Source organism: Dermacentor silvarum, chromosome 4, assembly GCF_013339745.2.
Source record: "Dermacentor silvarum isolate Dsil-2018 chromosome 4, BIME_Dsil_1.4, whole genome shotgun sequence".
Lineage (NCBI taxonomy): Eukaryota > Metazoa > Arthropoda > Arachnida > Ixodida > Ixodidae > Dermacentor > Dermacentor silvarum.
The window spans coordinates 54,845,839-54,860,967 of NC_051157.2; the positions used below are offsets into that span (position 1 = coordinate 54,845,839).

Consider the following 15,129-nt stretch of genomic DNA (forward strand, 5'->3'; position numbering starts at 1 on the left):
TTAACCGGACACACACCGTAATATTGATTAAACACAGCTGACGTCGCGAATATTAATATTCAACTGTCAACAATCCAAAACAACTGCTTAGACGAAAACGAAACCAGAAATGCCCCACCACCAAAGTAACATGGTTGCTGCTTGCAAAAAAAATTATTTAAATGTAATATTTAAAGCTTCTGTATTTATTATTAGTTAACGCAACTACGTGTTCATGTTTGTAACCTAACTATTTTTCAAATTTTGAGTGTGACTCGCTACAACCGCCCTCTTTTGGTTGCTCGTCTATCGCACCCGCACGACCCGCACGCGATTGTTGCCTCCTCCTCGCAAACTGCAATCAGCCCCGATTCCCTGATCCTATAATTGCGATTTCTCCGCTTTGAGTTGCGATAATCGCGAGTACTTACGCAATGCTCAACTGACACGAAGTGCCTTGATAAGAAGACGCATTGTTCTAGTTGTGCGCTGATCATTCCAACCGTTTCCAACTGCATGTAGTCGGTGCCAGGCAACGACGAAGCGCCGACGGATACTTGCATCCTACAGTGATTCAGTGCTCTGCAGTTTTGCCTTTTAATTCGCTAGTGCGAGCGGTTTCCTGTCGCGAACTGCCGCATAAACGTTAGATACGACGTGTACTACGTTACCATCGATGCTCTTCACCTCAGTTCATCCCTCAGCGGCGTGGGTAAGTTCAAGCGATTTCGCATCACCCGAGCAGAAACAAGGAACGTTGTTGTCGTACGGGCGTGCGTCACTTTTGTTTACTACGCATATTACGGAGCATTAACCTTACAATGTCACTCAGAACTAAGCAGGTGCTAAAATGGGTCTGATATGCCTTGCAGATGCGCCTCAAAAATTGTGGGAATACACAATTCGCATTCGTAGCTCGACACGTCAAGGGAATCCAACTCGCATCGACTGAGCGTTATAGAATAGTGCATGCGCCATGAATTTGATTGCTGGACGCGAATGATTCAATCTCGTACGAGAGGAAACTAACTGGCAGTGGTTGAGCGCAAGCATGTATATCTGCTCGTGCGCGTCACTCTTTTTTGTCATGCCGTTGACAGGAGTCGCGTTTTCCTTGAACACCTCTGTATTGTTACATGCGCCTGTGAAACGTTCGTCGGTTTTTGTCCAGCACGCGACAAGAGACAAAAGCCGTTGTATTGCATCGCAAACGCAGCACTGCTTTCGTCAGCCGTCAGATACAATTGTGTCCCGCCGCCGAGCATACATACGGGCCTTCTTGCGGCTCAAATGTTGCTCAACATGTGTGTAGGATAAGACTTGGCGTTGTACTCCTTCCGTGGAGGGCTAGTTAAAGGTTACTGTGATTTTGATCAGACGTCAGGAAGGGAGGGGAGGGGGGGGGGGGGGGGTTGTCTCAGTAAATTTGAAGTGGGTGCCCTCTGACTCATTTTTTGATGCCCACAGCACTAAAATGCCCCTGACTCGAGTGGAACTGCTCCCTCTGTCGGTCTTCGTTCTATTGCCTGGCACCTTCATAGTTACGTGAGTGTACTTTATTTCTTTCTTTCGCCTGTGTTTGAAAAAAAAAAAAGGAAGGAAAGAAAGAAAGAAATAACATTCAAGCACCATACATTAGTGCAAAACTGTGTGTTTACATACATTGTCACATTGATCCTTGCAGAGTTGCATGTTTTTTTTTTTTTTTTTTTTTTTTTTTGCATTCAGTGGGGAAAGCTTTCTGTTTTGTGGTTCCTTTATTGCTGTCGATGGATGTCATGCCCTTAGCCCACACTACTGCAATAAAGATAACGGAGTTGGTCTCTTTATTACAAAGCTGTTTAGCACTTAACCCTGGTAACCATGTCTGTGGCAGCACATTCACGGTCACATGTGCCTTTTGCCTTTCTAAATTTCTTCCTGTAAACACATCTTGTTTGCAGTCACAGATCTTGAGGTTAGGCTAAATTCTGTGACAACCACACATGACAATCACACAGTGCTCAATACAGGACCTTACACTGAATTCACCTCAACTTTGTTTCATACTGTGTCATCCATACTTTAATACACATTTAAAATTGGCCTTCAACTCATATTTATAGAGTGTGCTGTTCAGTTTGTTACCCTTCGTGTTTCAGTTCTTTATTGTGTCATGAATAAGACAGTAATGCGTTGTTTGATTTCAAGAACATTCTACAAATTAATTTTTTGTCAGGACAAAATGAGATGCAATCATGATGACGTGCTTGAAGTCACAAACTACTCAATGCCACTATGAGTTAGTTATGCATTAGCATATTGTGAATAGCTTAGGTACGCATTATAGCCAGAGCGGCTTGTAGCATATTCTGAACCATATTAATAAATCAGCAGTCTTGAAATCGAATAGAGAGCACAACTGTTTCATCTTTTTTCGAGTGGTGTGTACCTGGTCACTGCCCTTTGTGCAGCTCACACCAAAATAACTGCTGCCTTGTAAAGGCCTGCAATATTTTTACATTCTGCAAGATAAAGGTTGCAGCTAAATAAAATTTTATTTGTGAATTTTGTTTCAGTGTATTTTCTTGAACTACATTCATACATTCTTTTTGCATGTTACATAAACGCACACAAGCCGAATGCTTTTGCAGAGTTTATATTATGGTTAGTTTGGTGGGACGCAATGTGTGACACTTCAATTTTCCTACTACGATCACACACACCTCTTCAAGAAAAAAGAATTGGTGTTCACACTTAATACTACCACAAAGCAACATTAACATCAAGCACGCTTTGATTTCTGTTGACTTGCACATTACTGAAGCCAAAGCAGTGTTTCACATTTATAGCATGTTAGATTCAGTTTTTTCTTCTTGCATATTTCTAATATACGTAATAAATTTGATGTTATGTGTTTTCATATTGCTGGAGAATGTCAGCCTGATACACTTGTGATAATGCTGCAATATTGCTGGAGAATGTCAGCCTGATACACTTGTGATAATGCTGCAGATACTTGATCTCAATTCTCCTCGGCCATGTGGAAGTCGAGTTCCCATACATCAGCGACACGGGCACGTACGCCCCGGAGAGCTGCATATTCAGCCAGCTCCTCAACATCTGCTCTGTCTTGAGTGAGTCAAGCTCATTGTTCATTTCCTCCTTTTGTCGCTAAGACTAGTGCGCATGTTACACCTTAGAGCTGAAAAGCTACACCTGTTGTTGAGCCTCAACAGTTTTTCATAGCTTGGTTGCTATATTGTACTTGTGTTGATTAATCTGGCTGTGTCATATCTAAGGTAGCACCTGCTTAAGGTTCTCCATTTTAAACTTTTGCTTCACTGTTTGCAAAAAAATTTCAAGTGAAGCTACGCATTTTCACCTTGTCTATAGAGGTCTCTGGATTATTTTGTACTTGTCTTGAAAACAGGCTTCTTGAGAAAGAACTATGGCAGAGTTTGCTAAATATAGCATGTAATCATTGTACTTGTTAGATGAGATTTCATCTCACTAAATGTTTTCTTTTGATGTACCCATGTGCCTTCAGTGCACATCAAATGAATGATTAAGTGCACAGGTTATAGTCACCTGAATACAATTCTCCTTAGTACACTATGTACTGTGTGAGACATTAATCAAATTTTACATGGAAACATCTTGCTATACAACCTTATGCACGTGGTGGCACTTTCATAATTGCTGGTTCAGCTTTGCCACATTATTCAAGGTGACTTGTCTCAAAATCATAAATCAAACTCTGCAGTACATGTTTTTTTTTTTAATATTTATTGTAATCCATGTGAGTTTTTTGTCGTCCTTGTGGTTGTTGTGGTGTAGCACAAAAGTAGACAGTGATTGATGTTGTCATTCTGTTAGCTACTAAATTAAATTAAAGCCCACACGTGTTTACAACAATAGTAGATGAAGCCCTTAACTGCCAGGAGAAATTTCAAAAAAAAATTAAAGAAAAATCCTTACTTTTCTTTTTAAAACCTGCATTTATGTTGCCTTTTTCTCCCTAAAAATATTATACCAAGAATGCCTATAGCTCTTTAACTGTTTTTGTTGAAAAATAAAATAGCAAAATTGTATTATTTATGTGTCAGAATTACGAAGTAATGCACCCATTGTCATGACAAGTTCACTTTTCATCAGCATGTAAGGGGTTATTGCTTTTTTGAGGCGACTAGTTTTTTTTCTTTTTTTGGACCCTTAAGTCAGGTTTCTTTTTTTTTTTTTTTTTTTTTTGTGAGTCAAGCCCACGGTTTGTTCCTTTCACCACTAGTAACAACTTCATAGCACCTGTAAGCTTTATCTTTATCATTAATTATTTGCTGTCTGTGCTCATGATTATGAATTATATGCAATTCATTTATTTCTTTTCTAGCGAAAGCTTTGTCCTTCCAGTCATAGTTGATGTTCATGTGGCAGCAATGCCAGTTCTGTTTAAATGTGACTGACACAAAATGTTTTAAGTAATATCTAAAGGCATGCTTCCAAACTAATTAAGAAAAAAAAGGGCCCTATAACATGCATATTTTAGTTTGCACACATGTTCAAGAACCACAAGTGGTTGAAAATAATGTTGAGTTCTGCACAACGGCATTTCTCATATGGTACAGTGCAGACCTGGGACGTGAAAGCCTATAATTTTATCTAGCGAAGTATTTGTTGAGAACATTGCATATAAAGTGTCAAGCCCAGCCCTGTACAGTTCAATTAACTCACACTAGAGAGGGATAGCTACACTTACAACTGCCTGACTGCTTCAGCAAGAAGTGGTACCTGTGGCTTTTAGCATTTGTTGTGTTCAGAGAAGCTGCGAGTTCATGGCGTCTTTGCACCCAGCATTTTGATTTTGTGCCTGCAGTGGCTGCAACAGTGTATGTGCGTTACAAGGAAGTGGAGCAGTACTACAGGGACCATCTGTCCCAGGAGTCGCCTCAGGTTCTTCGGATGAACACCAGCGGTCTCTGGCTGGGCTGGATGTCATCACTGGGGGTATCCATCGTCGCAAACTTTCAGGTGATTATGGTGGCTTCATTGCTTCCCGACCTGTAGGAAAGCAGATACAAAGTAGTTCCTTGTATGACTATGCAGCTTAAACTTCTCTGAATCAGGGCAGTAATTTGAATGAGTTGGTTGAAGTTCATGACTGTAAAAGCAGCACAAAGCACCAAAGCATGGGAAAAAAGATAGTAGTGTGGTCAAGTTGGCACCTGTGTCTGTGCTTTCCATTAATGACACTCCTACTTTTCTTCCAGCATTTCTGTGTTTCGTGTTGCTCTTGTCATAGACTTCTAGCCCGAAGGCCATTATTGGTTTTAAATGCGGGAGATATGGGAGTCTGTTTGCTGTAGTTGAAATTTGTGTAGGAAAAGTCAATTTCTCAAATGCACGCTTGTGTGCAGGAGACGGAGGTGCTGTATGTTCACCTCTGTGGAGCCCTGCTGGCCGTGGGTGGAGGCACGGCATACACGTGGATCAACACGCTGATGAGTTTCCGCATGCACCCGCTGGTGAACACGCGCTTCATGGCATGGCTTCGCCTCTTCCTCTCTGTGGTGGCAACAATAGCCTTCATCAGCAGTATCCTTTGTCTGTCTTGCCCCAAAGAAAGAATGCAGAAGGAAGATAATGTTGTGCATCTACAAAACGTGAAGAAAAGCAGCCAAGTGGAGATGATTACACAAGTACACACACACACATAGACACATACCATGGCTGGTCCCATGGCCGCAATTTCCCATGTAGTGTCCCATATCACCTGTTAGGTGCGGACTTCTCATGTTGGGGAGAAACGCCACTTTCCAAGCATTCAGGTCCCGTAATGGCCAAACACCCAGGCCGGGAGCACGCTTGTATACCTATTTTACCAGTAGGCACTCGGTGACAGCTCCAGTCTGTCTCCCACAGCCGTGGCGGATGCTTTGTACTGAGGTTGTACAATGCATTGTTTTGCATTGATATACAATGCAAAACAATAGCTACGCATCTTGACTGCCTAGAAGCTGTTTGGATAGTGCTGCTAGCAGAGTCTGTCACCTCATTCTAGAATGCTGTTAGCCCTTTCAGACGTCAATGAATTCTGTTGACTGAAAACTAACTTTCACCGCATGTCTTGCATATTCAGAATCATAAAAAGCCTACAGCTGCAGAATAGTTTAAGAATTTTAAATTCTTTAGTGAGTTTTGTCAAGTTTACAGAACACGGGACTCCATGCGAAAACGTATGAGAACATCAACTATTTCATGTCTAGTAGGCTTGAAAAGCACCCATCCGGGCACTTGAAAATTATGGCTGATGGTTAAGCATGATCTGAAGTGAAGGCGCGAAAACGACGACGGACGAAGAGAGAACATGCCTTATGCAACACACTGTGAGAAATAATGAAAGGAGTAGACCTACTATATACGACATATTCGAACCGAGCAAGTACACACAAATGTCTACCTTCCCACTCGTTTTACTAAAACATTTTAAACCTGTTATTTAAACTTCCAACACGATGCCAATCAGAACAGTTTCGAGATGTATGTGACACATTTTAAGTACCATTACTTTAACCAGGGGCGCTATAACGTAAAGCTATTCCAAACTATTTTTATTCCAAACTCCTGACGTCAAATTTACGTAACCACCGACGCAAGCATCAGGCGGTGACCCTGCAGCGTTGTCTGAACAACCCAATCACTCTCCTCGTTTATAGGAGGTCACCTTTGTTCGCTTTCAAAACTAATAACATAGCCTGCACTGAGAGGTGTTTGTTATCTAATTGGCTGACAAGAGGCGAGGAGCACGCTCTAGTGGAGAGGGTTTCGATGGGGCCGAGCCAGCACAGTGAAAATAACCGCATGAAGAGGGTGGTGCTAGTTTGACCGATTCGTCCGCTTCGCCTTACTTAACTTGCGGTGGCTGGTCGAAAATCGCGGTGGCGTGCAACGAAAGGATAAGAATGCCGCTAAAATGGATCCTCAGCAAGGAAGAGTTGGCAGAGCGACGTCGTATACGTGCCAAAAGGGCTCGATAATGTTTTACTGCCACACAAAAAGGGTTATCATGCGCAAATAAATACATGCTCACCGGCAGGTGCGAATAGCGAGGGCCTGAGCGATCGGCAGGCAGCCATCTTCTATTCCTTTCGGAACGGGGCAGTCTGTGGCTATTCGGAAAAATTTTCAGTTTCGTTTGGCATATTAATGCATTTTTTTCGCGTACACGTCACTTTGACGCGGTGAGTTTACGTGGTTTTGTGAGGTCCTGTGACAGACAGGCGAAGTGGGCGCAGCCCGAAAACATTGAACCAATAGCAGAGGGCTAATGGTAAAAAGGCATCAAATCAGGAATAATTCTTTTTCTTTTGTGCGGTTTAATCATGCATAATAAGTGTGTACACATTATATCGGATGGGGAGCTATCATGGTTTTCGTGACGTCGCATGACAGACACGGCGAAGTTGGGAGTGGTCCGAAAATGTTTTGACCATTCGTGCTGGGCTGATTGCAGAATTGGAATAGAAAAGTTTGGAATGGCTTTACGTTATAGCGCCCCAGTGCTATTGCTATTGACACTCTTTATTGGCGCACACAATTGTGTACACAGCGTCTTAAAGGGTTAAGCAGTTCTACAAAGCCATATTGTGCTTTTGCCTACTTTTGACCAGAAAACTGCTGGCTGCCTCTCCCCCTCCCCCGTTTTCTATTTTTCTTCCTGCTTTCATTTTTCTTTGTGTTGTAGATCTCCTTAACTCGACTATTTCAGCCGCCATCACAGCGCCTATGTCACTTTCCAGATTTCACGGAAAGGACAAAACAAAATGGAAGCCTGAAGATGGGGTTTGTTCTAATCTCGATTATTTTTTAACTGATGTTATTTTATGTTTGGTAACAAGTTTTTAAAATAATTGCATGCTTAGTATCTTTGCTGGATTGCAGCAGGCATTACAGCATGGGACAAAGAAATTTTCCCCAGACATTTCTCATTGTACAAGCGGTGTCTGTGCACCACAGTAACGTTCATCGTTGTTGCTACTGCCATACCAAAATACATGGTTTTTGAAGGGGAAAAAAAACAAACAAGCAAATGCCGAAAGAAATAAAAGTAAGAACACCATAAAATTGAAAGAACTATTGTACTTTCGTAGGCTATATTTTCAATCTATTGCTTTTGGTTTCACTGTAATATTGGTGTCCATTGGCTGACTTCAGTAGCGGAACTATATGATGAAACAAAAGCAAAACATGAATGACTGGTCATACTTTCTACCTTTGTTGCTTTCACATCACAAACTAGCCATAAACTGTGCTGACAGACTGTCTGGCAGATGTGCCGTGGCATTATTTTCCTTGGCAGCTAAGTTAAAATTAAGTTGTTTGTAGTTTCTTCACTTTAGCTTAATGAAAAGTCCAGTGCTGTATCTGCAAACAACTTCATTCTTGTGAAGAGTAAAAAATTTGCTGACAATTTGTCCTGATTGCAATTGCCAGAGCCAACTTTTCAAATAACATACTCCTATAGGGGCATAGCCATTTCACAATTTTTATTATCTGCAAACAGTTACAAAATTTTAACACTGGACAATATTGAAAAAAAAAAAATGAAGCTTGTAAAGGGGGGGAAAGCCGATTACAGTACAGTGGAACCTCGATACGATGAAGTAAATCTAATATTTCTTTTGCCAATATTGGCATGTAATGATTTTATGCTTATAATGAATATCAGATATAGCGAAGATACTTTCGTGTCAGACAGTACTTGGTTGTAACAAGGTGCAACTATATCTATGAAATAGATCCACCAAGGAATAGTAATAAGGCCAGGGCTGTACATTGTTTCTGGATGTATAGAAACTAACCAGAGCTCTTTCCCTGTTCCGAATGCAGGGTTACCACCTTCATGTGGCAAGCACGGCATCCGAGTGGGTCCTGGTGTTTGCAGTGGACCTGTACCTGCTCACGTTTGTCAAGGAACTGCGCCAAATCTGCCTCAGCTCCCCTAAGGTGCATAGTTCGTGGCAGCAGCGGCGCAGAGCGCATACCTTGTTTCCCTGGGCCATTTGTGCTGAGCGCAGGCTGTCCAAGCAACACTCGGTCACCAGAAGTACACTGTACTAAATTTAGTTTTGGGAAACTGGGGACAGTAAATTCGGGTTCCTGCTTCCCGAAGCTCCACTTGTCTTTTCTTAGAAAAGACCAAGGCAAGTCCACTATATAAAGTGAACAAACTTTATATGAGCAAATAGCATACAACAAAGGGTGATACAAGATCTGCCCGGTGGCAGGCAATCTCGAGCAACTCCTACGGATCTAGTCTACGGTTACAGCACACGAGGCTTCCTTGCCTCGTCTACGGCAGGAAGGAACCCCTCGCTTAGTGCGATGGCCATTTAAGTATACAAATACTCAGTATGCTCTGGCAACCTGTGAGAGTGACATAATTTCTTCAGTTCTTCATTGGTCTCTTCTGACATCGCTCTCTCTATCTGACATCAGGCATCAGCTTCGCCATTGGCTAGGTCTATCATTGCATCACTACTGCATTCCTGTGGTGCTGTACTGTAAGTGAGACAAGTCCCATGAGATTTGCGCCTTTGATCGATATAAGGCTGGACAAAAAGTAAATAGGCGATGGGCGCTGGTACCAAACCTTACAGCGACCATTGGCAACAGGTGGTGGATTATTGTTTTCTCACCGGACTGTTTTTTTTGTTTTTTTTTGGCACCATAGCTCTTGTGAGTTATTGCCCACCACTCGAATTGAAAATTGAATTGGCAGTTTTTCTAATTTGCAAGTGCACTTTTCTGCATGGCACATTTTCGTTACTAATTACAACACCGGTCATCTTTCAAATGAATACAAATTGCTGGCTTCATGCTGGGGCTTGTCTCTTGGGCATGGTTTCATCGCAAAAGCCATGTCCACACTTTTCATGTCATAATATATACAAGTAAACTGTGCTTGTACACATTGTTTGCAAGAAGGACTACACCACCATTTGTTGGCTGAACGGCCTCACAGAAAAGCTAGGTTTACAGTTATGAAAAGGGTCTATTGGTGTCCAGTCCACTATCATCATGTCGAAGTACAGCCAGGATGTGGTTCAGGGGCTCAAAATGATGTATGCTATGTATTGAACAGGCATTCTGAGTGCTTTGTGATTTTTTTTTTTTTTTGGCAGCCCAAGCACTTAAATGTGCCTTTTTTTCTAGTCACATATGATATGTTCACCTAATGAAGGTGTGTAGTGTAATCCCCATTTTGCCCAGTCTTGCCGCTCTTGCTTGCTTATCAGTAATTAAATTCACTTAATTTAATGAAGTCTGACTTATTTGTTGAAAGATCGGCCTAGTTTATTCGTTGTTTAGAAATCAGGAGATGTAATTTTTTGATACAGCTCTTCTAAGGAAATAAAATATGCTTTTATGTATTTTCCAGTCAATGTTAATGAGGAGATATTTTTAGCGTGAACATATGTGGCTGATCCTTTCTTTTCTTTGTTTTGTCAGCATGTACTATGTATCTTTAATATATTTATGCTTTTAAAGAAATTCAGGAGTTTGTATATTTTACCATGTTGCATTTAAAATTTAATTGCAGATGAGTTATACCTATCATCATTATCTGCGCATTTCAATCTCCGCCAGTAGCATTTGAAAAGGGCATAACTGATAAACAGAAAGTACATGCTTTTCTTTATAACAGGTGCCCAACTCCTTCCCGTGTCAATGTTAATGGTGCTTATGGCTGATGTGTGTGTAATGAAGCTGTAGCTTCGCGTGTTACGATATAGCACAGCACTTTATGAACACTAACTCGGAATTATGTATCCCAACATTATTGTCAGGGAAGTTGGCAGGCAGTCGCAATCAAGACCTGGCATGCACATGTCTGAAAATCCTGTGTCCAATTCACGTGCACACAAGTGGCACTCGCTTCCAAAAGTTACATAAGCACTGCTTCTCATTAACCATCAGAGTGGTGCAGTACCTGTTAAGTTTAGCCTGTGATGGGAGAACATATCAGATGAGCAGTGCTGTAAGTCGAGAAATAAAATGAAAATCTCATTTTGCAATCTCTTGTTACCTCAGTGTGGTCCTGTCTTCTGTGTTGCAAATCAGTCTGCTATGTCCTTTTGTAAATAGGGAAAAGAAGTAATGTGGGTTACGATAATCGTCAATATTGTTTCTCACATGCATTGAAACGTCTGACTGCAGCAGCTTATCTGTACCATTCGCAGCATGACGTGGGTCACTAATTTCATGTTGCTTGTTGATTGTGGGAGGTATGTTACTCTGAGGGCAGTGAGAAGTCAGCTTTCATGCCTTTGCAAAGCAGCGTACTGTGCGAGCCAGTTTAACTCCTTCTTGGGTGTCAGGAGGATGGCAGCTTTTCTTTTTTATGAATAGTAGGCCACTTAACAGGCTTCTACTCTTCGCTGAAGCACTTGACAAAAGTGTATCGATGCTGCCTTCACGTGAAGCAGTTTCCCTTCACCAAGAGCTATAGAGCTGGGAAGCATTAAGGTGATAGGAGTGCACTTGATTAGGAACACTTGGCCACACATGCTATATTTGTTGATAGCTTATCAGCCCCAAATCAACTGCAGCATGTGAAAGGACTGGGCTGTTGTCTTGCTGCTCATTCTGTAGGTTTATCAGCTGCGTTCTTTTATCAGAAACAAGCTGCGGGTGGGGGGCATCCTAGCTCCTGCCATTCCCTTTTGGCTGGTCACATGGTGCTGAGCTCACGTGCTGTATGCACGTGACATTTTCATTTCATGAAAATGTCATACATTTCATACATTTTCATTTGTATGAAAATGTCATTTGTACTCCATCGCAAATTCACTGCACAGGTAAGATACTGGAGGTTGGAAAATTTCCCTTGGCCAGAGGACAGAAGTCTGTGCACATTTTTTAAAAGTACTAGTAATGATGAGCTGTTATCTAAATAAAGCGCTTATCAATAAAGTAGGCATGTCATGCCATTCAAAACATTCAGTTATTTTGCCGATGCAGAGCCAAAGGACCAGAGGTGTTGAATAAAGGTTGAGCAAAACATTGCAAGCTTAGCTTGTTGACAAAACAATTTTGGTGCTAGGCTCCACATTATTCTTGCTCATCTGGCCCCCTGCTTTGTTGCTGGCTTTCTTTCTGCTTGAAACACCATGTTGAGTGCCGCTCCCTTCGACCCACTCCTGTAAATTTGGAGGGAATCGTTGAAAGGACTACAAAACACTTCCTTTTGTTTGTGTGCATGCATGTGTGTGCATCAGTTCTTCACAGTCCTTTATTGCCTTAGCTTTGTCAGGACACCAGGTTCACAACGCTTCTCTCATGCAAGTGCCTTCCACGATTAGCCATTGCTTTGGTGACTGTCTTGTTATCACGCTGGTCACTATTGCGAGTGTCAAGTATCCAAATGCTAGCTGATTGGAGAACACTTTTGCGTCGGAGAGGTTTTGTGATACTGGTTTCCGATTGTCAGCATCTTGATATATTTTGTACAAGAACCTAAATACTAGACAGTGAAATTCCACTTGTAATATTCCCACTTTGTGTTAAGTGCTTAAAATGACTGTGTTTGAAAGTACGGCCCCACGAAGCTCTGCAGGCTTGTCTGAAAATCTCAGTAGAACCCCGAAACACTTCTGCCCTCCCTTCTCTATGTATTGTCCTTTGCAATCTTTCGTTGTGTTAAGTTCGTCAGGGCGCCTTCTGTTGTGTTACACAAGTTGAAAGCTGCCGTTCAGTGTCTTTTGTACTGAGCAGGATACAGGATCACAGAGCACTTTCACAAGCATTTCAATGAGGCAGTAGATTAAAAGCGCAGCATAATCACATGCAATTTAGGTGGGCACAGTAGGCATTTTACAAGCACCAGGCTGGCCCCTATTCTGAAGCGCAACAGATAGCTGAGCAAGTCGGTATGATGAAGCACCAAGAGTGGATGAAAACAGATGAGTAAAGAGGGCAAGTGCTCACTTGATGTTCTCTCTGTCCACTTTCTCGAGCTTCACAATATGATAATGCCATCACATTTACATGCATGCTTGCCACTATCGGTAACCAAACTCTCTGAGTAAATGAACAGTTCTCATGATGGGGGAATGTTACTCTGGGGCTTTTTGAAGCTGTATTGTGTGTCCCTTTAATGACTTCTATTTTCACTAATCTGCTCTTATATTTGTTTGCATAAGTTCTCTGTGAACATTTGTGCCAATACTCTCAATCAACCAAGATAGCTGTTCTCTTCTGTCATCTTTTGGTAATATATTCATATTTATCATCGCCATCTTAATGAATGTCTGTTTTTCCTTGTTTAGCTAGTGATCTTTATGTTCGGGGCGCCAATATTTTCCTTTTTTTCATATCGCAGGTGCAGTTTCTGGCAGAAGGCACTCATCTGTCAAGCTCAAGTGACGTGTACCATACGCAAGACCACTTGGAAATTGCGCACGCCCCCATGCCATCCTTGGGCAACGGGGCATCGGATGTAGCCGTTCTCACCACGCGAGCAATCGTGCACTAGTGTGGTGTGTCCCGTGCTAAGACTCTTGCCGTGCACCCCAGCACGTGCACATTTTAACTTGCGAATTCTTTGACGATGCTGATATGCAAGTGATATATATTATATGTATACACGTAAGTGGCACGTCGGCAACCGCAAACATGCGGTTGTTGTCCGGCAGTCGCCCTCATCATGCTGCAGCGGCAGGCAATTGCATTACTATGCCGCAAGGCCGAGCCTGCAGAGAAGTTCATCATTGATGCTTGCCATTGTGTTCCTTTTGTTCACTTACACTTCTGAAAGAGAGAAGAACGTGTATGACACGCTGTGATTAGCTTGTGAATGATCATGATTCCCGCAGATTGTGCACGCACACACGCATCGTTGGTCTGAACTTTGCTCACAGTTTGCGCTTCCTACTGTGTATCGGGGGCGCATGCTGAGCGGGTGATCTAGGTTATGACGCCACAATAAATAGCGCACCGGTGATGTAAAACACTTTGTGCACATGGTCAACCATCACCTGAACAGTTCCCAGATTTTGCGAGTCCACTGTAGAGTATTTATTTTTTCGTGTCTTCGAAGAGGCCTTTTGTACGTAGCCCTCCTCCTTGGCTATGCATTCCCTCGTTTACTTTTAGTCCTTCGGTTAGATTGTAGCTTTCTTGGTTGTTTTTTAGTTGAACATCTCGCGCATTTTAGGGAGCATCGGTTCCCTTGTTGTAGAGCCGGTTAATTTAACTTTACGTGATGCCTTTGAGAGTAACATTACTTCAGTAATGTGGGCATTCATAAATAAATGTACAAGTTTATTTACTAATGCAAGGGCATGAAGTTCATGTAGCCTTTTTTGTTCTTTCTTTGTGGTTTAAAGAGCCTATAATTGTGTATAGTATTTTTGAGCCCTGCTGATGCAGTTTGTATTTTTACTATAAATTAAAACAAATTTTTAAACGAAAAGTGTCCCTTATGGTGAATGCGCTGCATTAATTATAAGCACTGTGTAACATTCATGTAAGATTCTGCAAGATGCTTGCTCACTGACCTGACGTCCACATGCAGGTATGCATGCCGTTGAGCGCTTGCCCTCAAATGTTGTTCTGAAATACTGCATAGAACTACGATTTAGTACAACAACAACAGAAGGCACCACTCTGGTTTACGGGAGAACTTGAAGCATTAAAAACCCTAAAATGCTTCCTCCACATGCTTTGATCTTTTACACTGCCAGAAACACTGTTTGCATAGCTTAGTGCATCGTACTGTTTGCACTACTTGGATGATAACATCCTTTTTGTTAACAAACCCTGACAATAATATCCTTTATTTTAACAAACAGTTGCCGTCAAAGACGTGACCTTCATCTAGATATCGTACTAGGTTTGACTGTACATTTTAGTATTCCTTTTTCATGTCATGCTACTTATTGTGCGTTTCTAAACATATTGACGACAGAGAATGTCTGTGAGGTAAGGTGAATGCTGAAAGTGATGGAAGATGAGTAGGCAAGGCTGCAGGCCGTAGGATGAAAGCTAAAAATTTCGGGAACCTAATGCAATTAAACATGAGTTGAACAATGTCTCCAACTTTCAGGAAAAGTTCAGCTTCTTTTCTCCGAGGTTAAACTATGGATGACAAACAGTTTCGTTAAGCCAGTA

The 15,129-nt window shown here is 41.9% G+C and overlaps 1 protein-coding gene across 1 annotated transcript; it reads left to right on the forward strand.

Annotated features, from left to right (window-relative positions):
* Nucleotides 1-283: 283 nt before the first annotated feature.
* On the forward strand, nt 284-14,431 carry LOC119450078 (DNA damage-regulated autophagy modulator protein 2-like). The gene is made up of 8 exons (XM_037713439.2): nt 284-691; nt 1,447-1,524; nt 2,974-3,095; nt 4,832-4,986; nt 5,373-5,550; nt 7,724-7,797; nt 8,845-8,961; nt 13,340-14,431. The coding sequence occupies exons 2-8, from the start codon at nt 1,454-1,456 to the stop codon at nt 13,490-13,492; spliced, it is 870 nt and encodes a 289-aa protein (XP_037569367.1). The 5' UTR covers nt 284-691; nt 1,447-1,453; the 3' UTR covers nt 13,493-14,431.
* The last annotated feature ends 698 nt before the right edge of the window (nt 14,432-15,129 follow it).